The sequence below is a fragment of the Drosophila obscura genome, unplaced genomic scaffold (genome assembly GCF_018151105.1).
Source record: "Drosophila obscura isolate BZ-5 IFL unplaced genomic scaffold, ASM1815110v1 contig_25, whole genome shotgun sequence".
Classification (NCBI taxonomy): Eukaryota; Metazoa; Arthropoda; class Insecta; order Diptera; family Drosophilidae; genus Drosophila; species Drosophila obscura.
The window spans coordinates 2,705,675-2,730,328 of NW_024542812.1; the positions used below are offsets into that span (position 1 = coordinate 2,705,675).

A 24,654-nucleotide genomic window follows, 5' to 3' on the forward strand; every position below is an offset into this window, starting at 1 on the left:
ATAAAAAATTGTATACAGAAAGACTTAGCCAATTCGCAAAGTTTTTGCCATTTTGCTTAAGGATTTTCGAAATCCTTAAATATCGTTTTTATTTTTTACATTTTTATTATAAAAACTAGATAAAATATATAATTTAAATATTTATAATTTATTTCAAAATATACAATGGGTTTACATACAATTCTCCAATTTTACGTACAGAATGGTTGGCCAAACAGAAATGTAAATTACACAGTGCAATTTGCTTGATTAAAATTAAAGAGTTTTGTTGAATGAAAAAATGAGTTCAGCAAACACACAGTGCCATCGCTCTCATCTCTTTTTGAGCACACACACACATACGGAATGAAATGCAGCTAAGTATCAAAGTTGGTTTTGTTTGGAATACATATAATTACAGCCAGCGAAGTCTCCGGTTGCCACAACACTGATCTGAAGTCGAATCCAGAACTCGGCCCAAAATGAGGAATTCCCATCCATATTCATGAGCATTCCAGAAGTATGATTGCGATTTAATTTCTAACTGAAAACAGTTGTGCAATCTTGGAAGCATGGCATTTGATGAAGTCATAGCCAATCCTGGCCACACTCTTTATCGTGCTGCTGTGATTCGGGACCGCCGCCGTTGCTGTGGCGACGGATAGATCGCTCTGCTGGGCTGCAAACGCTCCCGTTGCTCCCGCTGCGGGGGAAGCTGAATGGAGGACACTCGATTGGCTTTTCGGGAACATTCTGCGAAGGACGTAGTCAAAGCCATTGGAAGCCTTGTTGCTGTTCGACTTGAATCGCTCAATGCCAAAGGCCCGAATGGCACGTGAGAATCCAAACACTTGCGAGCTGATGTAGGCCCGACGAACAGCCAGTGTGCTTCCATCATTCTGCTCGGTGTAGGTAACGATTTCATCGACTTTCTAATGATCAAAACAAGTCATTTGCCGCACAGTTGTAGGAACTACCAAGTTTACTTACCATTATCTTCTTCATGCCCAGGTTGCGGGTGAATGTGGTGAAAGTCTTCGCAACCGGATCCAGCACCGAATCCTCAACAATCTTGACTGGAACGTTGTTGTAGAACCGAGATCCCCATTTAGGCACAGGGTTTGTCTTTGAGAGCAATCGCCGCGAGTATAATTTGCCGTCCCGTACCTCCCGTTGGATGGTGTCTTCGGTGAGGACGTGTGAGCTGGAGGGATTTGGGTATCGGTTCCAGTAAGCAGCTACAACATTCTTCCAGCTGTAATCGAAGACCGCCTCAGTGCGGCAAGTGGACGCCGTGATGACCATGACGGTGTTTATAAACTGATAAGCACACTCGTCTCCGCGTGCCTTTCCGAAAATAAAGGTGAATTCCCCAGCAATTCACGCCGACCCACGTCCCTGAACTAAAATACAGAGAGAAAAAGACAAAATCAATTGCAATGGCATGTTGCGGTTATAAATAGCATAGAAATATGCCACTGTTGCCAGTTGTCTCGTGGACCTACCAGCCTATTGCTTTTGGTGCGTGCGCAGCTCCAGAGTGCAGTGGGAAACGATGCGTTTTTTGTTATGAATAATTCGTCCCCTGCCCCTTGTTTTGGGCGCCCAAGCGACTGTGCCAAGAATTTTGTTGTATAACTGCGTCATACACAGGGTGGCTCGAAAACTATGACTTCCTTTGTTTATGGGCTTTGATTCATTAATCAGAATGGTCTCGGACGTTCACTGTTTCCTCATAATGCCACCCGTAAGTTTCATTTCTTATGCTTTATTTAATTTTTATCCATTTAATTAAAATTAAAATTCACACCGGTCCAAAGGCCACTGCTGATCAGCGTGACCGCGCCGATAATGATAAGAAATCCCATCCAGCCCAAATAAAAATACCATTAAATACCATTTAAACTTCGAGAAATACCAATAATTTAAAAAATTGATATCTATATAAAATTATTATATTGGTACAACATATTTTTAATTTTATCAATTGTTTCCTTTATTTAGTTTACTTCACAAACTTAAAAATGTAATTCAAATACATACAGTAGTTTAAATTAAAGCAGCCTTTTTCTGTTTTACAAAAATTGCTTTTGCTCTCAAACAGCCGGCAATTTTCGGTGTTTTTTGTTTTGTGGCTGCATGCTGCTGAAACATTTTTCAGTATGCGTTGATGCTTATACTGCACCTTTGAAGCCTCTCTAACATTTTGAAGGTTTTCTCTGTCTTCTCTGTACTGTAATTTTGCTTGCTCATTTTTGCTCAGGGTGAAAGCCTAGTACTCAGTATGAAACCGATAAGACATTTTTTCGGGCACAAACTATTTTTAGGGTCTGTACGGCGGGCAGTCCAGGGAAAAAAAGATCGGTGAATACTAAAAAAGCAGTATCCGATGGTATTTGCTGGTATTTGTTGGTATGTTCGTAGCCGCTCGAAAAAGATATCAATGTTTTATCTTTCGCCAGGTACCCTAGCAAACACAAACATAAACATTTCAAAATGAGAACAGAACACCAAGTTAAATATTTAAAAAATGAAGAACAATAGAATCTTATTAAGGCAGCTATATGAAGGGCAAGTATATGGATATTATAATTCATTATTAATATTATTAATAATTAATTAATTGATTATTAATTTTTATGAATATAAAACAAATGTTTTTAAAACATGTTTTCTTTACGGTGGTCGCCGGCGGTTGCACGGATGCGTCGCTATCTGCTGCCTGGGGCATATCGGCATTAAAATACCATGAACGGTCACGCTGTTGCTGATGTCGCACACAGACCCTCAGAAATATATACCTAAATATACCTCCTCATTTTCAAAATATACCATAATATACCCATAACAACAAGTTTTTCCTGTGCAAGAGAAGTGTAAAGTATAATTTAATAAAATGCCGGTTGATTGGTTTGGTTATGCATATGCTGCCACGGTTGCAGCGGGCGGCATCATGGGCTATGCCAAGGCAGGTGTGTGTTTTCATCTGAAGAGTGTGGTTCTGCCACAACGTGGTTGGATTATGCCATGTAATCCAAACCATTTTCTCTTTGTCATTTCACCAGCCTCGATTCCTTCGCTTGGAGCTGGCCTTGCATTTGGAGCTCTTCTTGGCTATGGAGCCCACCTCAATTCCCAGGATCAACCACGTCCCTTGCTCCAGTTGGGCACGTCTCTGTTCTTGGCCGGGCTAATGGGTGCCCGCTGGAATCGATCTGGAAAACTAATGCCTGCCGGCTTTGTCTGTATGATCTCCGTGGTTGCTCTAGTGCGGAACCTGGTATCTTACAACCGCTACTTGCCGCTGCCGACAAGCTCTAAGGGCGCTTAGAGCCAACTAAGCTTGTTATTCTCAGTAGCTGGACTTGCCCGGAGATTTTCCATATAATTTTTCCAATTTGTATGCATTAATTCTTGCGATATTTGATTAAAAAGTTTTTTGGTGCTTGGACCTATGATACTTACACGTTGAGCGCTGTCATTTTCTAAAATAGCGATAGGGTACAAGTACATTACATGTTGGCGGACTAGACGAACACAGCTCGGTCAAATATTTCCGTTTTTAACGATCAATTCTATACAAATTACATAATTGTACGCAGCATAAGATTTTCTTAGAACCTTAACAGCTTTACATATTCGTAAAAATTAAGCGTAAAACGTCCGCACATCCACCCTCTCTATAATTTCTTAATATTGCAATTGCCGATCTTTTTACCCAATTCTTCCAAAGAACCTAATCTCATGAAAGCTTCTTTGGTCAGCCATACGGTTTGCCAAGTTCGACCGTCATTTTCGGTAGAGGTGGAGAAACATCGATGTTCGTGGACATCGATGTTTTTCGATGTTTTCAAAATAAACATCGATGAAACATCGATGTTTTAAAAAATAGAAACAAATTTTTTTTTTGCTGTAAACTAAATTAATTTAATTGAAAAATTTGGTTCATTTCATAACAAAATAAAAAGCTTTATTCGTGAAAACAAAAAAAAACGAGAAGGAACGTGTGAGTCGCTTCTGGGGACGCGACTCTACTTATACCCGTACTTAGTCAGTACATATATACATTTTTGAGCTTATAATTTTTTAGAATTTTAACTATTAAAAAAAAAATGTTATATTTTTTTGCAACATCTGTTATCTACATCTACAATGTATATTTTACATCTAACATGGAGATTATATATATACCATTTATATTCTACATCTCCTCCGCTAGGGGTTGCTCGCGCACTGAACGAGGCAGAGTGTGAGAGCGAGCAAGATAATGATTAGCGGATCTCTGGCTGAAGTAGGTGGGGAAGCAACTGAAAATGAATTTCTTTCTGGCTATAATTATGATCCGATCTGAATCAGAAATCTGGTAGATATGGTCATTCTCTACGATACTCAGTGAGGAGGAGTTGAATGTGCGACTAAAGTTGTTGGCGGATCTGGTCGCTTCGTTCAACGAGCACCATAATGCCCTGGAGTCCCTTGAGGGAGGAGTTTGACGAATGCGTGGTCATGCTGGAGATTAGCATGAAGCGGGAGTTGAACAAGTGGCAGCCCACAATGCTCCCATGCTCAACAATGCGGACGGACCATGTTGGAGAGGCCCCAGCTACAGTCATAGTGCAGAGTCGGCCTCGCCTGCCGGAATTAAAGCTTCCCGAATGCCGCGTTTTGGGGCATGTTTGCCTCCATAATTGACAAGCATTCTGACCTAACGAATGTGGAGAAGCTGCAGCACCTACGATCCTGCCTGAAAGGACCTGCTCTAGACACAATCTCTTCGCTAGAATTCAGCCACGCCACGATTCAATAACAAGCGTTTAATTTTCAGGCACATGTCACCGACATTTTGGGTGTGCAGCGTATTGAGACCTCGTCTGTTTCCCAACTCCGGTCATTGTCAGATATTGTAAATGCCAATCTGCGCGCCTGGCGGAGTGTGGGGACAAAGGACCAGATTGCTGACTGCATTCTGATACATAGCTGCTACAGAAAGTGGACAGCGCCACACAAGCCAAGTGGGAGGAATGCTCGTCAATGGATAGCATACCCACAAGCCAGCAATTTACCGCTTTTCTGGAGCAAAGATGCCAGAGGTTGGAGACTCAGGAGCACGCTAAGGACATGTACACCAATAGCAATCGGAAACACTGCCTGGTTGCAACGACCTTAAAGCCGATTGCCTGCGCGCTCTGCGGCGATACCGGGCATTCGATATATCGATGTTCTCAGTTCAGCAACCTTTCTCCTCGACTTCGGCTCCAGGAAGCTAAGAAGCTATCGCTATGCACCAACTGCCTCCGATCAGGCCATCAGAAAGGTGAATGTCGTTCACGATCCTGCCGAGTATGTGGTGCTAAGCATCACACACTACTTCATTTCGAGTCTCCGTCCTACACTTCTCAAGCCATTCTGCCTCAACTCTTCAAATCAACATCGACTCCACGAATTCCCGCGATACCCTCTGTCGGCGAACATGCCTTAACATCGTCAGCCTCGTCGCTTTTGGCCCAGAGTCATCGACGGGACGCCGTGATTTTGCCCACTGCCATAATCAGCGTGAGGAGTCGCTCTGGGATGTTGATTCCTTGCCGTGCCCTACTCGATTCTGGATCGCAGGTGCATTTCGTCACTGCTCGTCTGGCTCAACAGTTGCAGCTACAGAAGAAAGACTCGGAAGTTTCCGTTTCTGGTCTAGGCGAGACGTGTGCCATATCCAACTGGAATCACACGCGTCCAACTATGCTGCGATCATTACGGCACTTATTGCTCCAACCATTACGGGTAACCAACCCAACGGTATCCTCGACATTAATCGCTGGAACATGCCCTCCAACATACCTCTGGCGGATCAGAAGTTTTACCAGCCCCAGCCAGTTGATATTCTGATTGGAGCGGCTCTGTTCTTCGAGCTTCTATGGGCTGGCAATATAAAGTTGGGAACTGGAGTGCCACGTCTTCAGGAGACCAGACTGGGATGGATAGTTGCAGGAGAGCTTTCTCCGTCTCTCAAGGCAGCTCCACTTTCTGCTTCTCTATTTTCAGTTAGCTCATCTGAAGTGGCCCCTCACTCGACCCAGCATAGGGTCAGACATAAAGTCCGGAGTAGCGGTGCTGAAGACAATATAACAACAGTGCTGCCAAAGAAGGATGTTAAAGACTCGTGCTCTTCAACGGGGGGAGAATGTTCGGCTAAGCGCCGGCCCATGGCATCACAAAGAGAGCAGAGCTAATCTCTTACGCACAACATTGCCTACCTGATGCTGCGCTCTTGAGTCATTTGCCCCTGCCCGAAACTCGTCAGCCGACGAGGGCTTTGAGGGAGGCTCGTCTGCGCAGCAGATGCACTTCAAGATCAATCACCACCGTAATTAAACGTTTTGCTGTCTGGCACAGTGACCTGCCTGCCAAAAGTTCTATACGTTCATAGCATAAATATATCGCTTTCAAAGGTCTTGAACCGGCCCCGCGTCTTCAATCGACCCATACTAAACTCTCGCTAGCAAATTCACACCTTTCTCTATTTTTCCATACAAACCATATATATATATGCTTAAGTCCAGTAAACTTTCAAATAGTACCTGAACAATCATCGTCTTTTAATAGCTCGCAAAACAACTCTACTGAAAAAGCTCAGTAGCTCAACAGTATTTTTTAAATTGTGCCTGCCACAGATTTTCGTCCTTTGTGTGGGCGGAAGGGGGCGGGGCGAAATTTTGAAATACACTTGTAGCAGTGTGATATCACATGGGTCTTGAAACCAAATTTGGTTACCCTAACTCTTATAGTCTCTGAGATCCAGGCGCTCAACAAGACGGACGGACGGACAGACAGACATGGCTATATCGACTCGGCTATTGAAGCTGATCAAGAATATATATACATTATGGGGTCGGAAACGTTTCCTTCTCTGCGTTACACACATCCACTTTTACCACAAATCTAATATACCCCTTAACTCTTTTTTGAGTACGGGTATAAAAAAACCAATTCAATGAGATCAAAATACAAATCTTATTCTATATCGATGCGACATCGATGTTTCTCCACCTCTAATTTCACTACTCGACAAAATCGAACTTTTTTTTTCCTCAAGGATCCAAACCGACTTTTTCTGATAGATATGGGGCTTTAAATTTTTTTAAAGAATTATGGTTTTTTTTCTATGGCAGAACTTTTTTTTGAAGAATTTTTGAAGTCTGGTATTTTTTTTTAAAGCTTTTTTCAGAGGTAGCGCTTGTTTTTTTCACATAACTCTAGTATCTTACGTCTGGTTATAAAGAGCTTTGCTATTTTGAAAAGATAATAAAAACAAACAAATAAAAACAAAAAAGGGTTGTACATTTGGTACCTGATCGCGATCCCAATTCCCAATGGGAATTGGGCTCGCAACCTTCCAAAAGTTATTTTTTGTTCATTTTTTCCATATTTTAGGTTTAGTTAACGAATTTTAGCTCCAAAGTCTCTCCATTCATTTTAATGAAGGACGCCAAATTAACGCACCTATACAAAAAAAAATAGAGGACACAGGCGACTTTTCCTGAGTTTTTAAAGTCAAAATTTCGTAAAAAATACCGCACAAAAATCATCATTTTTGCATTTCAATGCTTTATATTTCCCAGACGGTAAGCTGTAATCACAAAGTGTTTGGGCTTAACTTCTAGCTGTTTAAATTATCTTTTCAAAATAGCAAAGTTCTTTACAACCAGACGTAAGATACTAGAGCTATGTGAAAAAAACAAGCGCTACCTCTGAAAAAAGCTTAAAAAAAAAATACCAGTTTTCAAAATTTCTTCAAAAAAAAGTTCTGCCATAGAAAAAAAAAAAATATCATCAAACCATTTCTAAGCCCCAAATCTTTAAGAAAAAGTTCGTTTTGTTCCTTGAGGAAAAATCGTGTTGACTAGTGTTTTCGGCCCGTGTAAAGGCTTGTCTCCAGCACCGCGGAAAATTGCGGCAAGGAATTTATTAGTTATTCCGTGAGGGTGTGGAACATAGCTAAAACAGGGTTGATGTGTAAAATGATCTGTAAATCTCTGCTAAAATTAAAAAAGGAAAAAATGCACTCTGATGATGAAGTGATTGTGTTGGTGGCGGCATATATTGTTGCAAAACAAAAAAGAATAATTTTCATCTCTCTTTTTGGTTTTGCGGACAGTTTTTGCCTACATCTCGCACCATTCACTTCAGGAAGAATTGTAAAGTATATATTCCTGAGCTGGGTATCAGCTGTTCTCTCAGTCCACACACGGTCCTGATAGGCAACTATCGATATAAATCTGTGGATTCCGCTCGTGTTGCTGGATCCACACTCCAGGAATACGTAAACGAAACATTTCTGTCAGATTTTTTTTTATATGCAGTTTGACAGGAATTTTTCGATTCCGCAGTGCTGGATACTATGCTTTAAATGGAAGCTCAATGGTTCATGATCTTCGACTAGTTCATCTGCTGTGTACCCAGGTACTATCCATTGATTCAAGAAGAATCTCTCCGATCTGGAGAGAATCGTTTATCATTAGCAAGTCTGACGCAAAGAATTAAAGAGGTATATCTAAGTTATCCGCTATTCCCAAGATGTTTGAGAAAATTATAACTCTGCACTTGCAACATCTCAAATCACAAACAGCACGGATTTATAAGGCAACGATTAACAACCACAGATTTAATAGAGTTCACCTCCTTTATCATTAAAGGCTTCCAAGTCTATCACGCCCCTTGTTCGGTTGAAGAGGAGGAGGCTGCGTTTATTGTTAATTCAGTACGCATTTAAACAATTGAGTGGGGAATTCGTGGTAATTTCATATACCCACTTTAATAAAAGACTTGCAAGTGTTTTCATGTACAGGTAGGTATATTTATTGTATGTGTATGTCGGTATATTTATGTATAGATTTTTGTTTTTTGTTTAAATTTGTTGGAAACGTAAGATCTAATTTAAATAAGTATTATATTTCATTCAATTCAAAGAACAACAATACAATTCAAGAACTACAATTGGAGCCACTGACTAAGTGGTCCATATACTACGGAGTTAAAATGTTTGTTTGTTGCCAATGTCAAATATGATCGATGCAATTTCCAACGCCAAATGCTAAAAATATATTCTCATACTGCAGCTAGGTGGCCAATTACGTATGCGAATTGGGAGATTCAAATGAGTTTTGTTTATCATTTAATTTTCACTTATTCCTACTACCCTGTCGTCTCAGCAACCACAGTTATATCAGTATTTAATATAGGGCAGGGCAGGCAGCGTAAAAATCGAAAATACTTTAAGGCAAAGCTTTAGACTACTGCTAAGGAGGAAGTTAAGAACCGGATTGAATGCTGGAGAGGTTTGGCTTACCGCACGTAAGAAAAACGAATCGGATTCGGTATCAGTATCGTATCGGATCGGTCGGTTTGGCATATACATGTGTGTGTTGCGTGTTGCTTTGTTTTGTGTGTGTTGTATTGTGGACGTTGGACGAAGGAGCCATTGACAATGTTGGAAGGTTCTTGTTTTGGTTTTGGCAAGCAGCTGATCAACTGTGTTTTTGGCTAGCAGTATTTAGTAGTTTAGAGTAAATGGTAGCCGAGTTTATTGTTGTCTCTTTCTCTGTATCTCTGTCACATTCTCGCGATCATTTTATGGTTACATGACTCGTGTGCGGCGTATTAGTTTTTGTGTTTTAATTTTGGGTTTCTTGGGCACTGCTGTACTTTCCGTTGTATTTGCCGCACTGTCCAACACCGTTGGCAGATTATTTGTGGTGTCGCCAATGTAGTTTGGCCTTTGTTGTTGATTTTGTGGATGATGTTGACTACTACTAATGCTCGTATTGCTACTACTAGTTTTGTATGCTTTAATACTACTCCGAGTTGGCGTACGTTTTAAGAAGGCGCTGCCATCAAAGTTTTCTTCTTTCTGCTGCTGTTGCTGTGGCACATGTGGCTGTTCCGGATGTTGGTTATTTGTTGAGCTGACGCTGACGGATGACGAGACGGATGTGATTGTGCTGGTGGCTGTTACTGCGCCATCCAGTGTTGGTAAATGCAATGCTTGTAATTTTTTAAAATACGCATCGAGAAATGATGATGTTGTTATCGCTTTCGCAGTTGTTGTTGTTTGTGATGTTGTTGCTGATGTCGTTTTTGCAGCAGTTGCTGTTGCTGTGGTTGCTATGGTGGATTGGATGGGGAACTTACGTTTTTGCCGCTCAATCGCTTCATTGCTCTGAATGCCGGCAGTGGCTTCATTTTCCTCATCCGTTGGCCCTGATTGCTGTTGCTGTTGCTGCTGTCTCTGGTTCTCTTCCTTGGTGTTCTGTTGTTGTTGTAGTTTTGCTCCGTTACTGTTGCTGGTTACACTATAATTTGTAATTTGTTTTTGTACCAAAGGTATTTCAACTACCGACTGCTGTGATTGTTCTGACTTTTGTGTCTGTTGTGGCTGTTGTTCTGGTTTCAATTTTGTTGTATGTTGTTGTGTTTGTAGCATGTGTAGATAGTATTCAATTTGTTTGCGTAATTCATGTGTGTAGACTTGAAAGAGATTTGGTGTTTGTGTGGTTGTTGTTTTTGGTATTCGTGTCGTAGAGGAAGCCGAGGGACCGCTTATGCTGCTGACACTACTGCTGGTGCGCGTCTTCACCAGAACTCCATCGTTCTGAAGCCATTGCCTCTCAGTGTTGTACAACGGCAAAATTCGATGCAAGTACCCGAACAAGTGCTACCTCTGAAAAAAGCTTTAAAAAAAAAATACCAGTTTTCAAAATTTCTTCAAAAAAAAGTTCTGCCATAGAAAAAAAAAAATATCATTAAACCATTTCTAAGCCCCAAATCTTTAAGAAAAAGTTCGTTTTGTTCCTTGAGGAAAAATGGCCGTGTTGACTAGTGTTTTCGGCCCGTGTAAAGGCTTGTCTCCAGCACCGCGGAAAATTGCGGCAAGGAATTTATTAGTTATTCCGTGAGGGTGTGGAACATAGCTAAAACAGGGTTGATGTGTAAAATGATCTGTAAAATTCTGCTAAAATTAAAAAAGGAAAAAATGCACTCTGATGATGAAGTGATTGTGTTGGTGGCGGCATATATTGTTGCAAAACAAAAAAGAATAATTTTCATCTCTCTTTTTGGTTTTGCGGACAGTTTTTGCCTACATCTCGCACCATTCACTTCAGGAAGAATTGTAAAGTATATATTCCTGAGCTGAGTATCAGCTGTTCTCTCAGTCCACACACGGTCCTGATAGGCAACTATCGATATAAATCTGTGGATTCCGCTCGTGTTGCTGGATCCACACTCCAGGAATACGTAAACGAAACATTTCTGTCAGATTTTTTTTTATATGCAGTTTGACAGGAATTTTTCGATTCCGCAGTGCTGGATACTATGCTTTAAATGGAAGCTCAATGGTTCATGATCTTCGACTAGTTCATCTGCTGTGTACCCAGGTACTATCCATTGATTCAAGAAGAATCTCTCCGATCTGGAGAGAATCGTTTATCATTAGCAAGTCTGACGCAAAGAACTAAAGAGGTATATCTAAGTTATCCGCTATTCCCAAGATGTTTGAGAAAATTATAACTCTGCACTTGCAACATCTCAAATCACAATCAGCACGGATTTATAAGGCAACGATTAACAACCACAGATTTAATAGAGTTCACCTCCTTTATCATTAAAGGCTTCCAAGTCTATCACGCCCCTAATTCAGTACGCATTTAAACAATTGAGTGGGGAATTCGTGGTAATTTCATATACCCACTTTAATAAAAGACTTGCAAGTGTTTTCATGTACAGGTAGGTATATTTATTGTATGTATATGTCGGTATATTTATGTATAGATTTTTGTTTGTTTTTTTGTGGGTGTGTGATTGATAATTGTACAGTTTCATTTATTAGCTACAACTAAAACTTATTTTTAATAACTTTTTGTATCAAACATTATACTAAGTTACTATAAAGTAATGATTGTTTTAGAATTTACGTTTCTAACAACTTTTAATACAATAATGAAATGGAATTTTAAGTTTTCTTGTAGGCAAAGTGCGGCAAGGTATCATGGGAGTATTCTCCACCTTTTTAAGCAAATTTTCAAACAAAATACGATAAATATATTTTAGTAAAGAGTACAAATTATGTATGTTTATCACATTGGAAAGTGGGATTATAATTATTTTTTTTCGTCTTGTTTGATGATTTGCTCAGAGAATAATTTAAGTCTGCCAAAGTGTGTGCGAATGAAAAGTTTACAGAATAGTGTGTACTATGTTACAAGAATTCGCATTAAATTAAATTATACCGAATCATTACTACTATATGCATGTACTGAGCAAAATTCCATACGTATTTTCGTATGAATATTCACTTGCTTTGATGCTTAAGTGGCGTATAACTGACAATATTTTAAATTAGTTGTGGCTAGATCTAAAAACAATCAATAGTTTTTCGTACAAATAATAATAATAATAAATTCTAGCTAAAACACATTTTAACTGCAAAAACTTGATCCAATTTCGACGCGATTAACCGCTGACGCTAACAATTCCAAGCGTTACCCGCTTCTGCTGCACTGCTGTAGTTTCGCTAGAACGGAAACAGCTTCCAGTTAACCACTGTTTGGGAGAGGGAAGTGGGAAATAAAAAATGGTAAATGTAATTAAGAAAAATGTATATAATACGGATAAATCACTTTTGTCAGGCGTGCAGAATCAATGAAAAATTTCTGGATTTGTTGTATGTTTATGTTTTAATATGTATGCATGTATATTTGTTGCAGACGCCGCCATTTTGAAGTGTAGGTGTTGTATGTGCGTGTGGATTACTTATATTTCAGTTTTATTTTATATTTCCAATTCCATGCGCTTCCATTTGCAAAATTATTTGCTACACTCTTGCCTTTTGCAGTTTCATTTTTAGTATGCAAAAATGCGTCTGTGTATTGATTATTCTCTGATTCCATGCCATTTCTTGTTGATCAACCATTACTTAATTGTTAGAATTCTATGTGTGTTTGATACTGTTTTCGATATTGATATTTCTTTGAATAAGTATGTTCGAGTATGCAGTGTGGTGGTGGTGGTGATGTGTGTTGAGTGTGGAGGATGTTGGAGGATAGAGAGCGAGAGATATACCGGAATAGCAAAAAAAGGAAAAAGGATCAGCGATGAGATTTTGATCTTTGATAGAGAGATTGATGAAAAAGTTTTTCTTCAAGCATGCTGTATGAGGATCTGAGTATGTGTCTAATGAAAATGTACGACATTCATATCATTTTATTTCTGACTGGTCTATTGACTATTGGTCAAGTCAAAAAGTACGAATTCTCGTTAAATTTGTTGGAAACGTAAGATCTAATTTAAATAAGTATTATATTTCATGCAATTCAAAGAACAACAATACAATTCAAGAACTACAATTGGAGCCACTGACTAAGTGGTCCATATACTACGGAGTTAAAATGTTTGTTTCTTGCCAATGTCAAATATGATCGATGCAATTTCCAACGCCAAATGCTAAAAATATATTTCATATTACAGCTAGATGGCCAATTACGTATGCGAATTGGGAGATTCAAATGAGTTTTGTTTATCATTTAATTTTCACTTATTCCTACTACCCTGTCGTCTCAGCAACCACAGTTATATCAGTATTTAATATAGGGCAGGGCAGGCAGCGTAAAAATCGAAAATACTTTAAGGCAAAGCTTTAGACTACTGCTAAGGAGGAAGTTAAGAACCGGATTGAATGCTGGAGAGGTTTGGCTTACCGCACGTAAGAAAAACGAATCGGATTCGGTATCAGTATCGTATCGGATCGGTCGGTTTGGCATATACATGTGTGTGTTGCGTGTTGCTTTGTTTTGTGTGTGTTGTATTGTGGACGTTGGACGAAGGAGCCATTGACAATGTTGGAAGGTTCTTGTTTTGGTTTTGGCAAGCAGCTGATCAACTGTGTTTTTGGCTAGCAGTATTTAGTAGTTTAGAGTAAATGGTAGCCGAGTTTATTGTTGTCTCTTTCTCTGTATCTCTGTCACATTCTCGCGATCATTTTATGGTTACATGACTCGTGTGCGGCGTATTAGTTTTTGTGTTTTAATTTTGGGTTTCTTGGGCACTGCTGTACTTTCCGTTGTATTTGCCGCACTGTCCAACACCGTTGGCAGATTATTTGTGGTGTCGCCAATGTAGTTTGGCCTTTGTTGTTGATTTTGTGGATGATGTTGACTACTACTAATGCTCGTATTGCTACTACTAGTTTTGTATGCTTTAATACTACTCCGAGTTGGCGTACGTTTTAAGAAGGCGCTGCCATCAAAGTTTTCTTCTTTCTGCTGCTGTTGCTGTGGCACATGTGGCTGTTCCGGATGTTGGTTATTTGTTGAGCTGACGCTGACGGATGACGAGACGGATGTGATTGTGCTGGTGGCTGTTACTGCGCCATCCAGTGTTGGTAAATGCAATGCTTGTAATTTTTTAAAATACGCATCGAGAAATGATGATGTTGTTATCGCTTTCGCAGTTGTTGTTGTTTGTGATGTTGTTGCTGATGTCGTTTTTGCAGCAGTTGCTGTTGCTGTGGTTGCTATGGTGGATTGGATGGGGAACTTACGTTTTTGCCGCTCAATCGCTTCATTGCTCTGAATGCCGGCAGTGGCTTCATTTTCCTCATCCGTTGGCCCTGATTGCTGTTGCTGTTGCTGCTGTCTCTGGTTCTCTTCCTTGGTGTTCTGTTGTTGCTGTAGTTTTGCTCCGTTACTGTTGCTGGTTACACTATAATTTGTAATTTGTTTTTGTACCAAAGGTATTTCAACTACCGATTGCTGTGATTGTTCTGACTTTTGTGTCTGTTGTGGCTGTTGTTCTGGTTTCAATTTTGTTGTATGTTGTTGTGTTTGTAGCATGTGTAGATAGTATTCAATTTGTTTGCGTAATTCATGTGTGTAGACTTGAAAGAGATTTGGTGTTTGTGTGGTTGTTGTTTTTGGTATTCGTGTCGTAGAGGAAGCCGAGGGACCGCTTATGCTGCTGACACTACTGCTGGTGCGCGTCTTCACCAGAACTCCATCGTTCTGAAGCCATTGCCTCTCAGTGTTGTACAACGGCAAAATTCGATGCAAGTACCCGAACGCTTTCGTCTTGGGGGGTCGCACTGTGGTCGTTGTCGTCGTACCAGCAGAGGCTGCTGAAGCGGAAGCGGAATCTGAGCTTTGCTCGACATTATTATCCTGCTGCTCCTCGCTACTAGTGGTACCCTCATCCTGCTCTTGCTCCTCCTCATTATCGTTACCCTTCTCATCTTCTTGCGACTCCGTCTCTTCGCTACTACTTTCAATGTCCTCCGTTGCCTCAGAGGCTGCATCTTTTTTGCTGTCGATTTTACTATGGTTGTATTTGTGTTTGGTGTTGGTGTTTTGATTTAGTGTAGAGGTGTAAAAGTTTGTACATTAAAATTTGTTTTCTGTGTGTATTCGTGTACTTTGTACTCTAAATTTGTGTGTATTTAGTAAGTAGAATTCTTAGCTTACACAACAAAACTACTAACGAACAGTCTTATCAATAAATAAAAAAAAAGTTAGCTATACTCACTTGTAGACTAAACGATAGTTGTTCCCATAGTCGGGGATGATGTTGGAGGGCAGAGGAGTGCACCGTCCATCCAAACAGTGCTATGGAGCGAATAACATTTGTGGATTGTTGTTAGTCTTGTCTAAGGCTGATTGAGGTTATCATTCACACGGATGTGGCACTTACATAGCCGTTACCACAGGCCGAACCCTCCGCAGCGGGTCTGTAGGCCACGCAATATCCCGTCTGGGCGTCAAAGCAGAACAACTGGGCACAGACGCGCTCGTCCTTGAAGCAGGCATACGTGCCCCGATCCCGTCGGCATTGGGCATCCAACGAGAGCAAAGTGCCTGGCAGTGATCGACCCAGAGCGCTGTCCTCGTGTGGGGCGTTGTGCAGGCAGGTGGCCGTGTCTCCACTGATAACGGAAACGGAGCAACGTCAAGTACAATCATGTCATAGCCGTTTATAAGTTCTACTTACTTGAGGAAATGATGAAAGCTCTGGACCGTGCAGGCGGACCATCTGAATCCGCGCTCCGTGTGACGCAAATCGGACATAATATAACCGTCCTCCCAGCGACAGCGCTGGGCGCCCGGTCCGCCTAGATAGCTTGGTGGCGGCGAGCCGTCATGTACCGCTCCCAGTCTGCGTGAAAGAGTGAGAGACATATTTTGATTGAGGAGCGTGGACGGGAGGGAAAAACGTTAATTGATTAATTGCACTCCGAATGATGTCAAACGGAAATGCAAACGTGTTTCAATGACCAGTTTTGAGCAGCGGAAACTATTCGTTTTTGTTTTTTTTTGCTTCTGTTAATGTTTGACAAATGAACTCCCAATACACGTCTTTCATCAGGGACGTAAATATGTACATAGATACATATATTGAAAAATGTGCAGAATAAGTTTCGCTCGCCAGCCGGACAATGAAAGCCGATAAAAGCACGATTGCCTCTTCCCTTATTTTCTGTCACCACTTACAAGTGTCCCACTTCGTGGGCTGCCACAATGATGCCGCTGAAACCGCCGGTGTCTTCAATGATGGCCACGCTGTTCACCTTCTCCAGTCGCTTGTTCACTACGCAGGCACCGCCAACGTAAGCAAAGCCTTTTCCAAAAGAAAACAGACGAAGAGAATTAGGCAATTATTTGCGGGTTTTTTGTACATATGTACATACTTACGTACATACATATGTACTGTGTATTTTTTATTTAATTTTTTAATTCTTTTTTGTCAAGCTGGAAGTTGACAATTTCTTGAGACCCCCGTCGCTGAGCTTTTGCAGTTATTAAATAAAAATATGCTGTCTTGTTGCATTTCGGGATATTGTTTTTAATCTTTTCTTCTCTTTAGATAATATCTGCAAACGCTGAGAGGTCTCGAGTAGTGATTTGATGTGTGAGAGCAATAAGTATACAATATTAGCTGCAACTGTACATAGTTAGTATGATTAATCCATCACTAAAATAGCAAGCAGTTATTATTATTATTTTGATTTATAAGTGTTATTAACAGGAGCCCAAAATTAGTAGATTGAAAAGCATGAACAATTTTTAAATTAATTGTCATTTTTTTAGAGTAAATTTTAGCAATCGAATCAATCAAATTGTATTCGGTGTCTTGCAGCAATTCGTTCTTTTGAAGCGTTGCAGGTAATAGTAGTATTTTGTTTTTGAGGACCTGAAATCTTTTTTGAATTATGGACTTTCATTATTTATTATACGTGATATTCTTCATTTGTATTTAATTATAATTTCAAATGTTTGCCCGCTGAAATTGAATAAAATGGTTATAATATTTGAAAATAGTCATATGTATTAACAGTTTGACATGCAGCTGACACAGAAAATAGAGAAAAGTTCGGTAAAGTAATTCGGAAGATTGACATTTATTTACACAAAAAAAACAGCAGACGACAGAAGTTCGATAGCAGTAGGAAAGATTTTACAGTTTTAGTAGCACTGAATATACAGCATATCCGGATAATAACCGGATACGTTTACAGATTGACCAGAGTTGCCGAAATATCAGGAGCGCTCAGCATAAGTATTACAGCATATGTATTAATTGGTGAAAATAGTTTAAAAATGTACAGTTCGATGCGCTTCCAATGAGCAAACGAAGTAATAGTTTACAAAAAGAAGAGACAGAGTTATTGTTTATGAAAATTGCACAAAGATATCGCTCGCAAGCGCATGAGCACATTTCCTTGTTCGAGTAAAATTGTTCTTGTTTTTCGCACAGAAGTTCGTGCAAAAAAACAGGAACAGAAATGGAAAAAGAAACACATATTACTCGTAAAGTACTCGCTTAGTTCGCTTTGCCGGAAAGACAGAGGTGGAATGGAACAGTATCAGAGGCAGAGTTTGATAGAGAAGGAGGATAAAAATAGAGACAAAGAGACGTGCATGAAATTCATTAAATTGGCTTGATATTGTTGGTGATGGAGCGGCGTTGGGTTTGGCGGTGACCGCCTTTAATGTTACTTATTTTAAGCGCGTTTGCTCAGCTTTTTGTGTTTCGTTTTTTGCATTTGTCTGTACAGATATCTATGTAGATAGATGTTGGCTAACAAGTTGAAGGATAGTTGTTGGGTCTTTACCTGCGGTACCGCGATTACATTCGCCATAAGCGGAGGTGCGACGGCACATATCGAGTCTGCGGGCGAAAATTGTCAAAAATGCGTAAAAATTTTAGATTTGGTTCCAGCTTCAGTTTCGATTTTGGGTTTTCTGAACCGTTTATTTAATTATCTCCTCTTGGTCTTTGATCGATCGTTGTTTTGTCGATTGGTGGGCGTGCCAAATTCGATAATGAGTGTTTGCGCAAGCAAAGCTTGAGCAAAACTGAATGTTTGTAGTTTCAAACGGGAGAGAGGGTAAAGAGAGAAAACTATCTTCGGCGCGCCGAATACGAAGTAAAGATTGGGGAGAGTCTCAAATGGGTTCACAAATATACAAACTATCCAAGTTTTATCGAATCCAACGAACTGCTACTAAGAAACCATTTGTGATCAAAGCTGCACATTAATTTAGGATCTAAATCTTCCATCTAAAATTTATTGTTGGTTATTATACCATGAGGAGCCTTTCCATATGAGGCGTAAAAACTAAATTTAAATACTTAAATTGATGTAAATGTATGTATTCAAAGCGCCAACCAATGCAACCGTGAGGCATATATAAAATATTCGAGCTAAAGAAGTCAACCGGTTTTACGGTTTATACCCGATCCGCTACTCAAATTAGTATAACGCTTTGGAATTAACTCTTTCATATAATATTTTTTGCTTTGTGTGTGTTTGTGTGTGTAGGAATTGATGTGTTTGTCTGCGTGTTGTGTAGTGGTAGTAATTTATTAAGACCCATACGCAAATTTAGGTGACTTTTATTTAGTGTGTCTTGTAATGTAACTGGAGTTGGGGGGGGGGGGAGAGGTGGAAAGTAAAAACTAACTCAAATATGTTAAACACCCGTAATGACGTTTGCTCTAAGTGTGTATCTGTGTGTACCAGTGTTTGTATGTGTGGTTGTGTACAAGGCTAGGTGTAATAGTTTCTAGTATCTCTTTACCCGCTGTGCCCTTGGTGCACCGACCTCCTTTACGCCTGCGACACATATCATACCTAGACACAGGAAGACATTATAGCAGTGTATCTTTAAGGGATATGTCTCTAATATAAATAATGTATATGGAGTGAAAGGGGAAAGCGCGGATAGCTGCTCATAGAAATCAAGTCTGCCGTTGATCCTGCAATGAAACCAAAACACAGGGCGACAACAATGAAGGATCACCCGAACCACTTACTTAGTTATAGCCACGGCGATATCGTAGACAGGCAGACGCCGCTCTCGAAACAGATATTTTCCCATGTCGGTGAGGGCGGCAGCCGAGTCGATGGCATCCCGTCCCACTCGATTACGTTCCAGATAGGGGGTGGCATCGCGACCCTGCAACAGACAGAAGATAAAGGTTGGGGGTATTCTTATCAGACACGGTGATGGTGAAAGGTTCATATTCAGACGCCAGGGTAAACCTTTCAATGTCACTCCCAGTAGCTGGCATTTCAACAGGCTGAACCGCGAAATAATCTTTGCCTCAGGCTGCTTCAGCACCGTCATGGGCTTGACCTGGAAGACCCACATTGGATAGAAGTTTGTCAGACCCCAAAGGAAGCCCCACTTTCGATTGTGCAATTGGCTTGGCATTTGGCTGAGAAAAGCCACACAAATGGAAAGAGCCTCGAGTAACGTATTTATGGCCCATTCGTCGGTGGAAATGATGTTGGTAGCCACAGTCGAAACGGAAATCAAGTGAACGGGAAAAACGTGCTATAAGTGCTGGGGTAGCGATAAGGCCATCATTGAGGATGATGATGTCTGACTATAGCTATTGGCAAAGTCAAAGTCGTGTGGGTTTTCTTTGAAGCGTATTGCCTCTGATTGTTGTTGGGGCCAGGCCACAACCACAGCTACAGCCACAGCAAACCAGTTGCAATTGTGCGTTGCATAATTGGGACGACTGAAGTTGCCCGGTTGCAGTTCGATTGCCCGATGCAGGCATATTTTCATCAGTTACATCCCAGGGCAACTTTCAGTTGGCTTCTCGTAATTATATACATACATATGTACATGTGTATGAATGTATATACTGTATGTGCAATGTACATAAGTACTCATTTCATATATCGTGACTTAAGGGGCGTTGTGAGATTTACTGAAGTGACAGCTACATAAATTATAGTAACACAATTGTCAATCATTTTGAGCCCTAGGCAAATCAATATGTTAATAGAATTAGCCGGCTCCACGGCTAATCGTGTACGTGGCAGAACCAGTTGCAGTGTCTCCGGATGGAAATGGAGGTACGGTGCTCAGCGTGCAGGTGATAAAACCAAAGTTAGGTGACAAACAGACCTCGGCTGACACATTTGATTTGCAGCCATTTTCCAACTGCACAGCAATCTCACAGATTGCTCACATCTGCACGGGTATCTGTGTGTCTAAGCCGGAGGACTGCAGCCTAAGCTGAAGCATTTTGATAAATTACCCACTAGTCGAGCAGACAGCAGACAGCAGATGTCTAGGAAATGAACAGTGTCTGACAAAGTGATCTATAAACAGACAAGCGCAAACAACAACAAAATGTTCAAACATCAAACGGATTTGACTGGATTCGAGCATGCCAAGGCATCAGTATTGCCCAATGATATTCATAATGTGTCCGCTTGATTGGGTGTATCTTTATCTGATATACATATGCACAAATGTACGTAGTTTAAGGGTATTGCCATTAAAAACCCGCACTCTATCGAAGTTGGCTCTTTTCTGCTCTATTCCCGCTCAGGTTTTGGACAAGATGACAGATTGATCAATTGTGAGTACGGGCACGTCGTTCTCCCCAATAATGAAAAAAAAATATAAAAAAATAAAAATGAATATTTGGCAATTCTTCAGACGAAACGATCAAGAATTTTGAATGTTCCGTCTCTGGCCTTGGGCCGAGTGGGAAAGGCAACCAAACGCATGGGGTCTGACTTCAATTCGGCTCGAATTTGCCAAATTACAAATAATTATTAAAGAACTAAATTTTGAATAGTTTATAAGAGCAGTTTGTTGCAAAACATGAAGATGACTCATTGTGGAAGCCAGGCGGCTTCTTTGGATCAAATCAATGGCACTGAAGTTGGAATGCAATAAAAAAAAAATTCAAATTCGTATGGAAATTTCATTCTAACGATTACCTTAGTCCTTCACTCTATCCACCTATTTACAGGATTAATACAATACACCCAAACTTGCAAACTAATCATTTTAAACATTTGTTGTGCCCTGTCCCGGCGAGGGAATCTCAACGCGACTTTTTCCGAGACTGTGTCCGTACTGTGCCCAGACTTTGCTACACAAAGCCATCAACGTCACAGAAGATGGCCTCGGAAAGACACCAAAGACAGAGCTCCCAGACTAACGCCAGACAGACCGATGCTCATACGTAGAGTGTCTTCTATCCAGAGAGGCAGCGGGAAAGTCGATGGACCATGGATAACCTGGCACATCTTTGATTACGATTGCACAATTAAAGTGACAACTGCGGTCCGACTCCACCACAAGCATGAGACGTTAACCAGAAGAAAATCTGAAAAATTTCGTAGAAACAGTTTCAAAACTGATCAGGAAAAGCTAACGCTGTTAACAGGCCGGATTTTACAAACTTCTGAGCCATTTTTAAATGGAGTAACCACAGCAAGGGTAGGCAAAAATGAAAAAAAAAAAAATATTTGTCAAATAATCCGATTTGAAAGCAAAAGGAAAAACACGTAGCAGAGACTCTGTCAGTAGGACCTAAAATGTAACCAACCCATGGCTGGCACCCAACCGGGACCGGTTTGCCTTTCCCCCAAATAAAAAATTACATAGAAAAAACATAAAATTAAAAATAAAATAAAGTCTGTGCGACAGTTTTGCAATAGCCTTTTGTGCGTAATTAAAAGCAAAATGTATATTTTAATTTAATTTTCCAGCCGGTCTGGGTGCCTTTCTCTGGGCTGGGCTATAAATTTTGTATAAAAACTGTCAAAGGAATGGTCTGCAATTTCTATCATTTCGCAAGGCTTGCTAAATTATCTGACTGGGTGGTGGACGGTTTTCCACTAAAAGCACTCACTCCCACTCACACACCCACTAAACCAAGCCTCTTCGATACCCTCCTTCCAGTGACACACGTTTCGACTTTCGGCGCCCACACATCGGATACGTTGGAACTGGATGACAGGCGGCAGATTGGGGCACCACCCACAGAGTCCGACAGGCTTTTGGGTCAACCATTTCCAATACCCTGTAGCTGGGAAAACTGGGCTAGACGCTAGAAGGTAGGGTGTCTGTGTAGGCTTTCATACTCCCGGAACCAAGAAAATGGGATATTCTCGACAAAAATTTTTCTATGGGTAATCTGAATCGATTATACTCGAACATACTCGTATTTATAACTTAAAGAGAAGCTCCCATAGAGTATTCCCGCCTAGTGCTTTGGGAACAGAGTGTGTCTGCCCAAGGGGACTTTTTACTCTATTTTTTATTGGGTTTTCTTTGTGTCCAAGCTTCGCTTCACGTTTCCATTTGCATTATTGCAATTTATACGCTTGTCTGGCACTTGCATTTTTGGCTACCGGCACTCTACACGAGTATAAATTTTGTACCATACGCGAGAGGGGGGATTTTCCCTGAAGCTAACACCTGGGCAGGACTGTCCAGGTCTAGCTTGGGCCTGGGCCTGGTCCTATCCCGGTGTCCGCAGTGGCACCAGCTTCGTTAACTGAGGAATTTGTTATGACAACTGGCAAATATGAGATCTGGCATAGAGTATTTCCATATATACTTGTTTATTTTTATTTGGGGTATGCTGGGTGTGTCACTCGGGCATTATTTGGCATTTCTGTGGCACTTTAGATAAAGTCACCGCGATAAGACAGAATGGAGAATGTTTATTGGCGTGTCGAAAGGGGTTAGGGATAACCAAACTAAATTTTTCAGAAGAGCAAGTCGGAAGGGGAATAGAGGTAAAAATCTTATTGACTTATTTTCTCTGCTCCAGCGGATCCATTAATCAAACGAGTTGAATTCCTTGGGCGGATAGCCAACTGCAGGTGATCATAACAAGTCATAGATATGGATTTATAAAGCCAACACTATATACATATCAGATCAGATCGGCTCAGCTCAGATCCAAGCCGAACTGGCGTGGGGGTAGCTCTCGAGTCGGCTACCGACTTGGACTGAACTTTTATCTGTGACATTTAATTAACATTTTAATTAATTGCGGGCAACTTTCCGTTAGAAGTTAAACAGCCTCGCCCCTTCTTCTGCTGGTCCGGCTTACGGCCGGTACAAGTGTCGAACGCACTGGCGCTGCGCTTGCGCCACAATCATATTTCAATTTCAGCCAAATGGCAACGGCAACGGCAGCGACAACACTGCGTATACGCAATTTATTAGGAGCGGGTCGTTTGGCGCTCGGAAAAGTGGCATAGCTCGACTTTTGTGCACCCAGTGTCGCGATTTGAAGTTGAGAATAGCTTGATGTATTCCATACTTCGAGCAAATAAACCCCTTTCCACGCAGCTCTACGAAAAATACTATTTAATATTCTCCTCGCAAACTGCCTCTTAGTGAGTATTTTCAGCCTAGCCAAGCTTCGCATTTACGAGTATTACGCTGGCCGATCTCGTAGCTGCGTTGCAACTCGATCTGGGCTCATTGTTCTGCCCCTCATTCATGGTTAGAGACTAAACGCTAAAAAGAACGGAGCGCCATTAACCAGGCTTAACTGCAGTTGGTTTGGGCTGTTCTTAACGCCTTCGAGCCTGTCCGAATATCGACGGAGTGCAGTTGAGTTACGCAGCTTACGGCTTATTAATGTGGTAACGTTTTGTTGTCATTTTGCTGCGGCTCTATTCCTATTTTTCGTATTTTTTTGTTGCTTTTTCAGCAAGAATCAATTAATCGAACAACTCTCATAAAACTGGCACTGCGCAGTTGTTGCCTAAGTAATTCTCTTAGTTATTTGTCAATGAGTGATTAATTTATGTGACTTTGGGCTGCGTTCTTTTCGTTTAATGGCTTGAAAATTGAAAAAGACGCTGGGCGCTTTGTATCTGGCATTGAGGTCAAGTTGCTTAACTTTTCAAAAATATTGCTATACTATATACCAAAAATGTGTATGATGCCCAGAGTTCTCACCAAAAATCTCTGGCGGTGAAGTGTCACAGAAATGCCGTAGATTAATTTCGAATCCTTGTCGCTTTCGGCCACTCAATATTGGGCAACGAGCTTCGGCAGCTTATCGGATATGGATATCCCATAATTTGTTGCCCAATTCACATTCTGAGTAATTATACGACCCGAGTTTTTTCGCAGTTCGGTCTGGCCAGCGCTTAAATCTAATCCAACATTAATTAGCGAAGCAAAAAATGCTTAGCGACGAATGCTAACATACGGATACACTTGCTCGTGTGCATGGAGAAGAGGAAGTCAGGTGTGTGTGAAATTGGGCAAAAAGGAGACCAAAATATGTGTACGAGAAAATCTGATCTGAGTCAACTGCGGCTAAGGCCGACTGCAGTTAGCGTGG

General features: G+C 40.9%; 3 protein-coding genes and 1 long non-coding RNA gene across 13 annotated transcripts in view; 2 read left to right on the top strand and 2 right to left on the bottom strand.

Annotated features, from left to right (window-relative positions):
* Positions 1-132: 132 nt before the first annotated feature.
* LOC111071360 (protein preli-like) lies at positions 133-1,829 on the bottom strand. The gene is made up of 3 exons (XM_022362656.2): positions 1,485-1,829; positions 970-1,382; positions 133-911 (listed from the first exon to the last, which is right to left on the bottom strand). The coding sequence occupies exons 2-3, from the start codon at positions 1,282-1,284 to the stop codon at positions 513-515; spliced, it is 714 nt and encodes a 237-aa protein (XP_022218348.1). The 5' UTR covers positions 1,285-1,382; positions 1,485-1,829; the 3' UTR covers positions 133-512.
* Positions 1,830-2,804: 975 nt separating this feature from the next.
* On the top strand, positions 2,805-3,443 carry LOC111071374 (transmembrane protein 14 homolog). The gene is made up of 2 exons (XM_022362674.2): positions 2,805-2,951; positions 3,045-3,443. The coding sequence occupies exons 1-2, from the start codon at positions 2,876-2,878 to the stop codon at positions 3,308-3,310; spliced, it is 342 nt and encodes a 113-aa protein (XP_022218366.1). The 5' UTR covers positions 2,805-2,875; the 3' UTR covers positions 3,311-3,443.
* A 5,719-nt stretch (positions 3,444-9,162) lies between these two features.
* Positions 9,163-24,654, bottom strand: part of LOC111071375 (A disintegrin and metalloproteinase with thrombospondin motifs 8) — a 54,436-nt gene continuing 38,944 nt past the window's right edge. For 2 of the 7 annotated variants that reach the window (XM_041594261.1, XM_041594264.1), the window contains 8 exons: positions 19,336-19,478; positions 18,131-18,186; positions 16,509-16,635; positions 16,009-16,173; positions 15,712-15,943; positions 15,547-15,626; positions 14,570-15,339; positions 12,100-12,573 (listed from right to left, as the gene is read on the bottom strand). In XM_041594261.1, coding sequence (XP_041450195.1) covers positions 12,545-12,573; positions 14,570-15,339; positions 15,547-15,626; positions 15,712-15,943; positions 16,009-16,173; positions 16,509-16,635; positions 18,131-18,186; positions 19,336-19,478 — 1,602 coding nt within the window. In that variant the 3' untranslated portion in view covers positions 12,100-12,544. Of the gene's footprint in view, positions 10,326-12,099; positions 12,574-14,569; positions 15,340-15,546; positions 15,627-15,711; positions 15,944-16,008; positions 16,174-16,508; positions 16,636-18,130; positions 18,187-19,100; positions 19,154-19,335; positions 19,479-24,654 lie in introns of those variants that run through there. The other 5 variants (XM_041594262.1, XM_041594265.1, XM_041594266.1 and 2 more) reach the window with 5 other exon arrangements.
* On the top strand, positions 20,292-21,998 carry LOC111071376. 4 transcript variants are annotated; one of them, XR_002607475.2, is made up of 5 exons: positions 20,292-20,412; positions 20,470-20,796; positions 20,875-21,058; positions 21,127-21,244; positions 21,304-21,998. It is a non-coding gene; the product is annotated as an uncharacterized LOC111071376 (long non-coding RNA). The 4 variants fall into 4 exon arrangements; XR_002607474.2 differs by having other exon boundaries at positions 20,470-20,908; positions 20,985-21,244; XR_002607472.2 differs by having other exon boundaries at positions 20,875-21,244.

Bases quoted from the DNA above. Each gene is read 5' to 3' on its own strand.
- LOC111071360 (XM_022362656.2), bottom strand. From the start codon at position 1,284: ATGGTCATCACGGCGTCCACTTGCCGCACTGAGGCGGTCTTCGATTAC. The intron at 912-969 runs GTAAGTAAACTT...TTTGATCATTAG, and splicing joins TGGGCATGAAGAAGATAATG to AAAGTCGATGAAATCGTTAC.
- LOC111071374 (XM_022362674.2), top strand. From the start codon at position 2,876: ATGCCGGTTGATTGGTTTGGTTATGCATATGCTGCCACGGTTGCAGCG. The intron at 2,952-3,044 runs GTGTGTGTTTTC...TCATTTCACCAG, and splicing joins CATGGGCTATGCCAAGGCAG to CCTCGATTCCTTCGCTTGGA.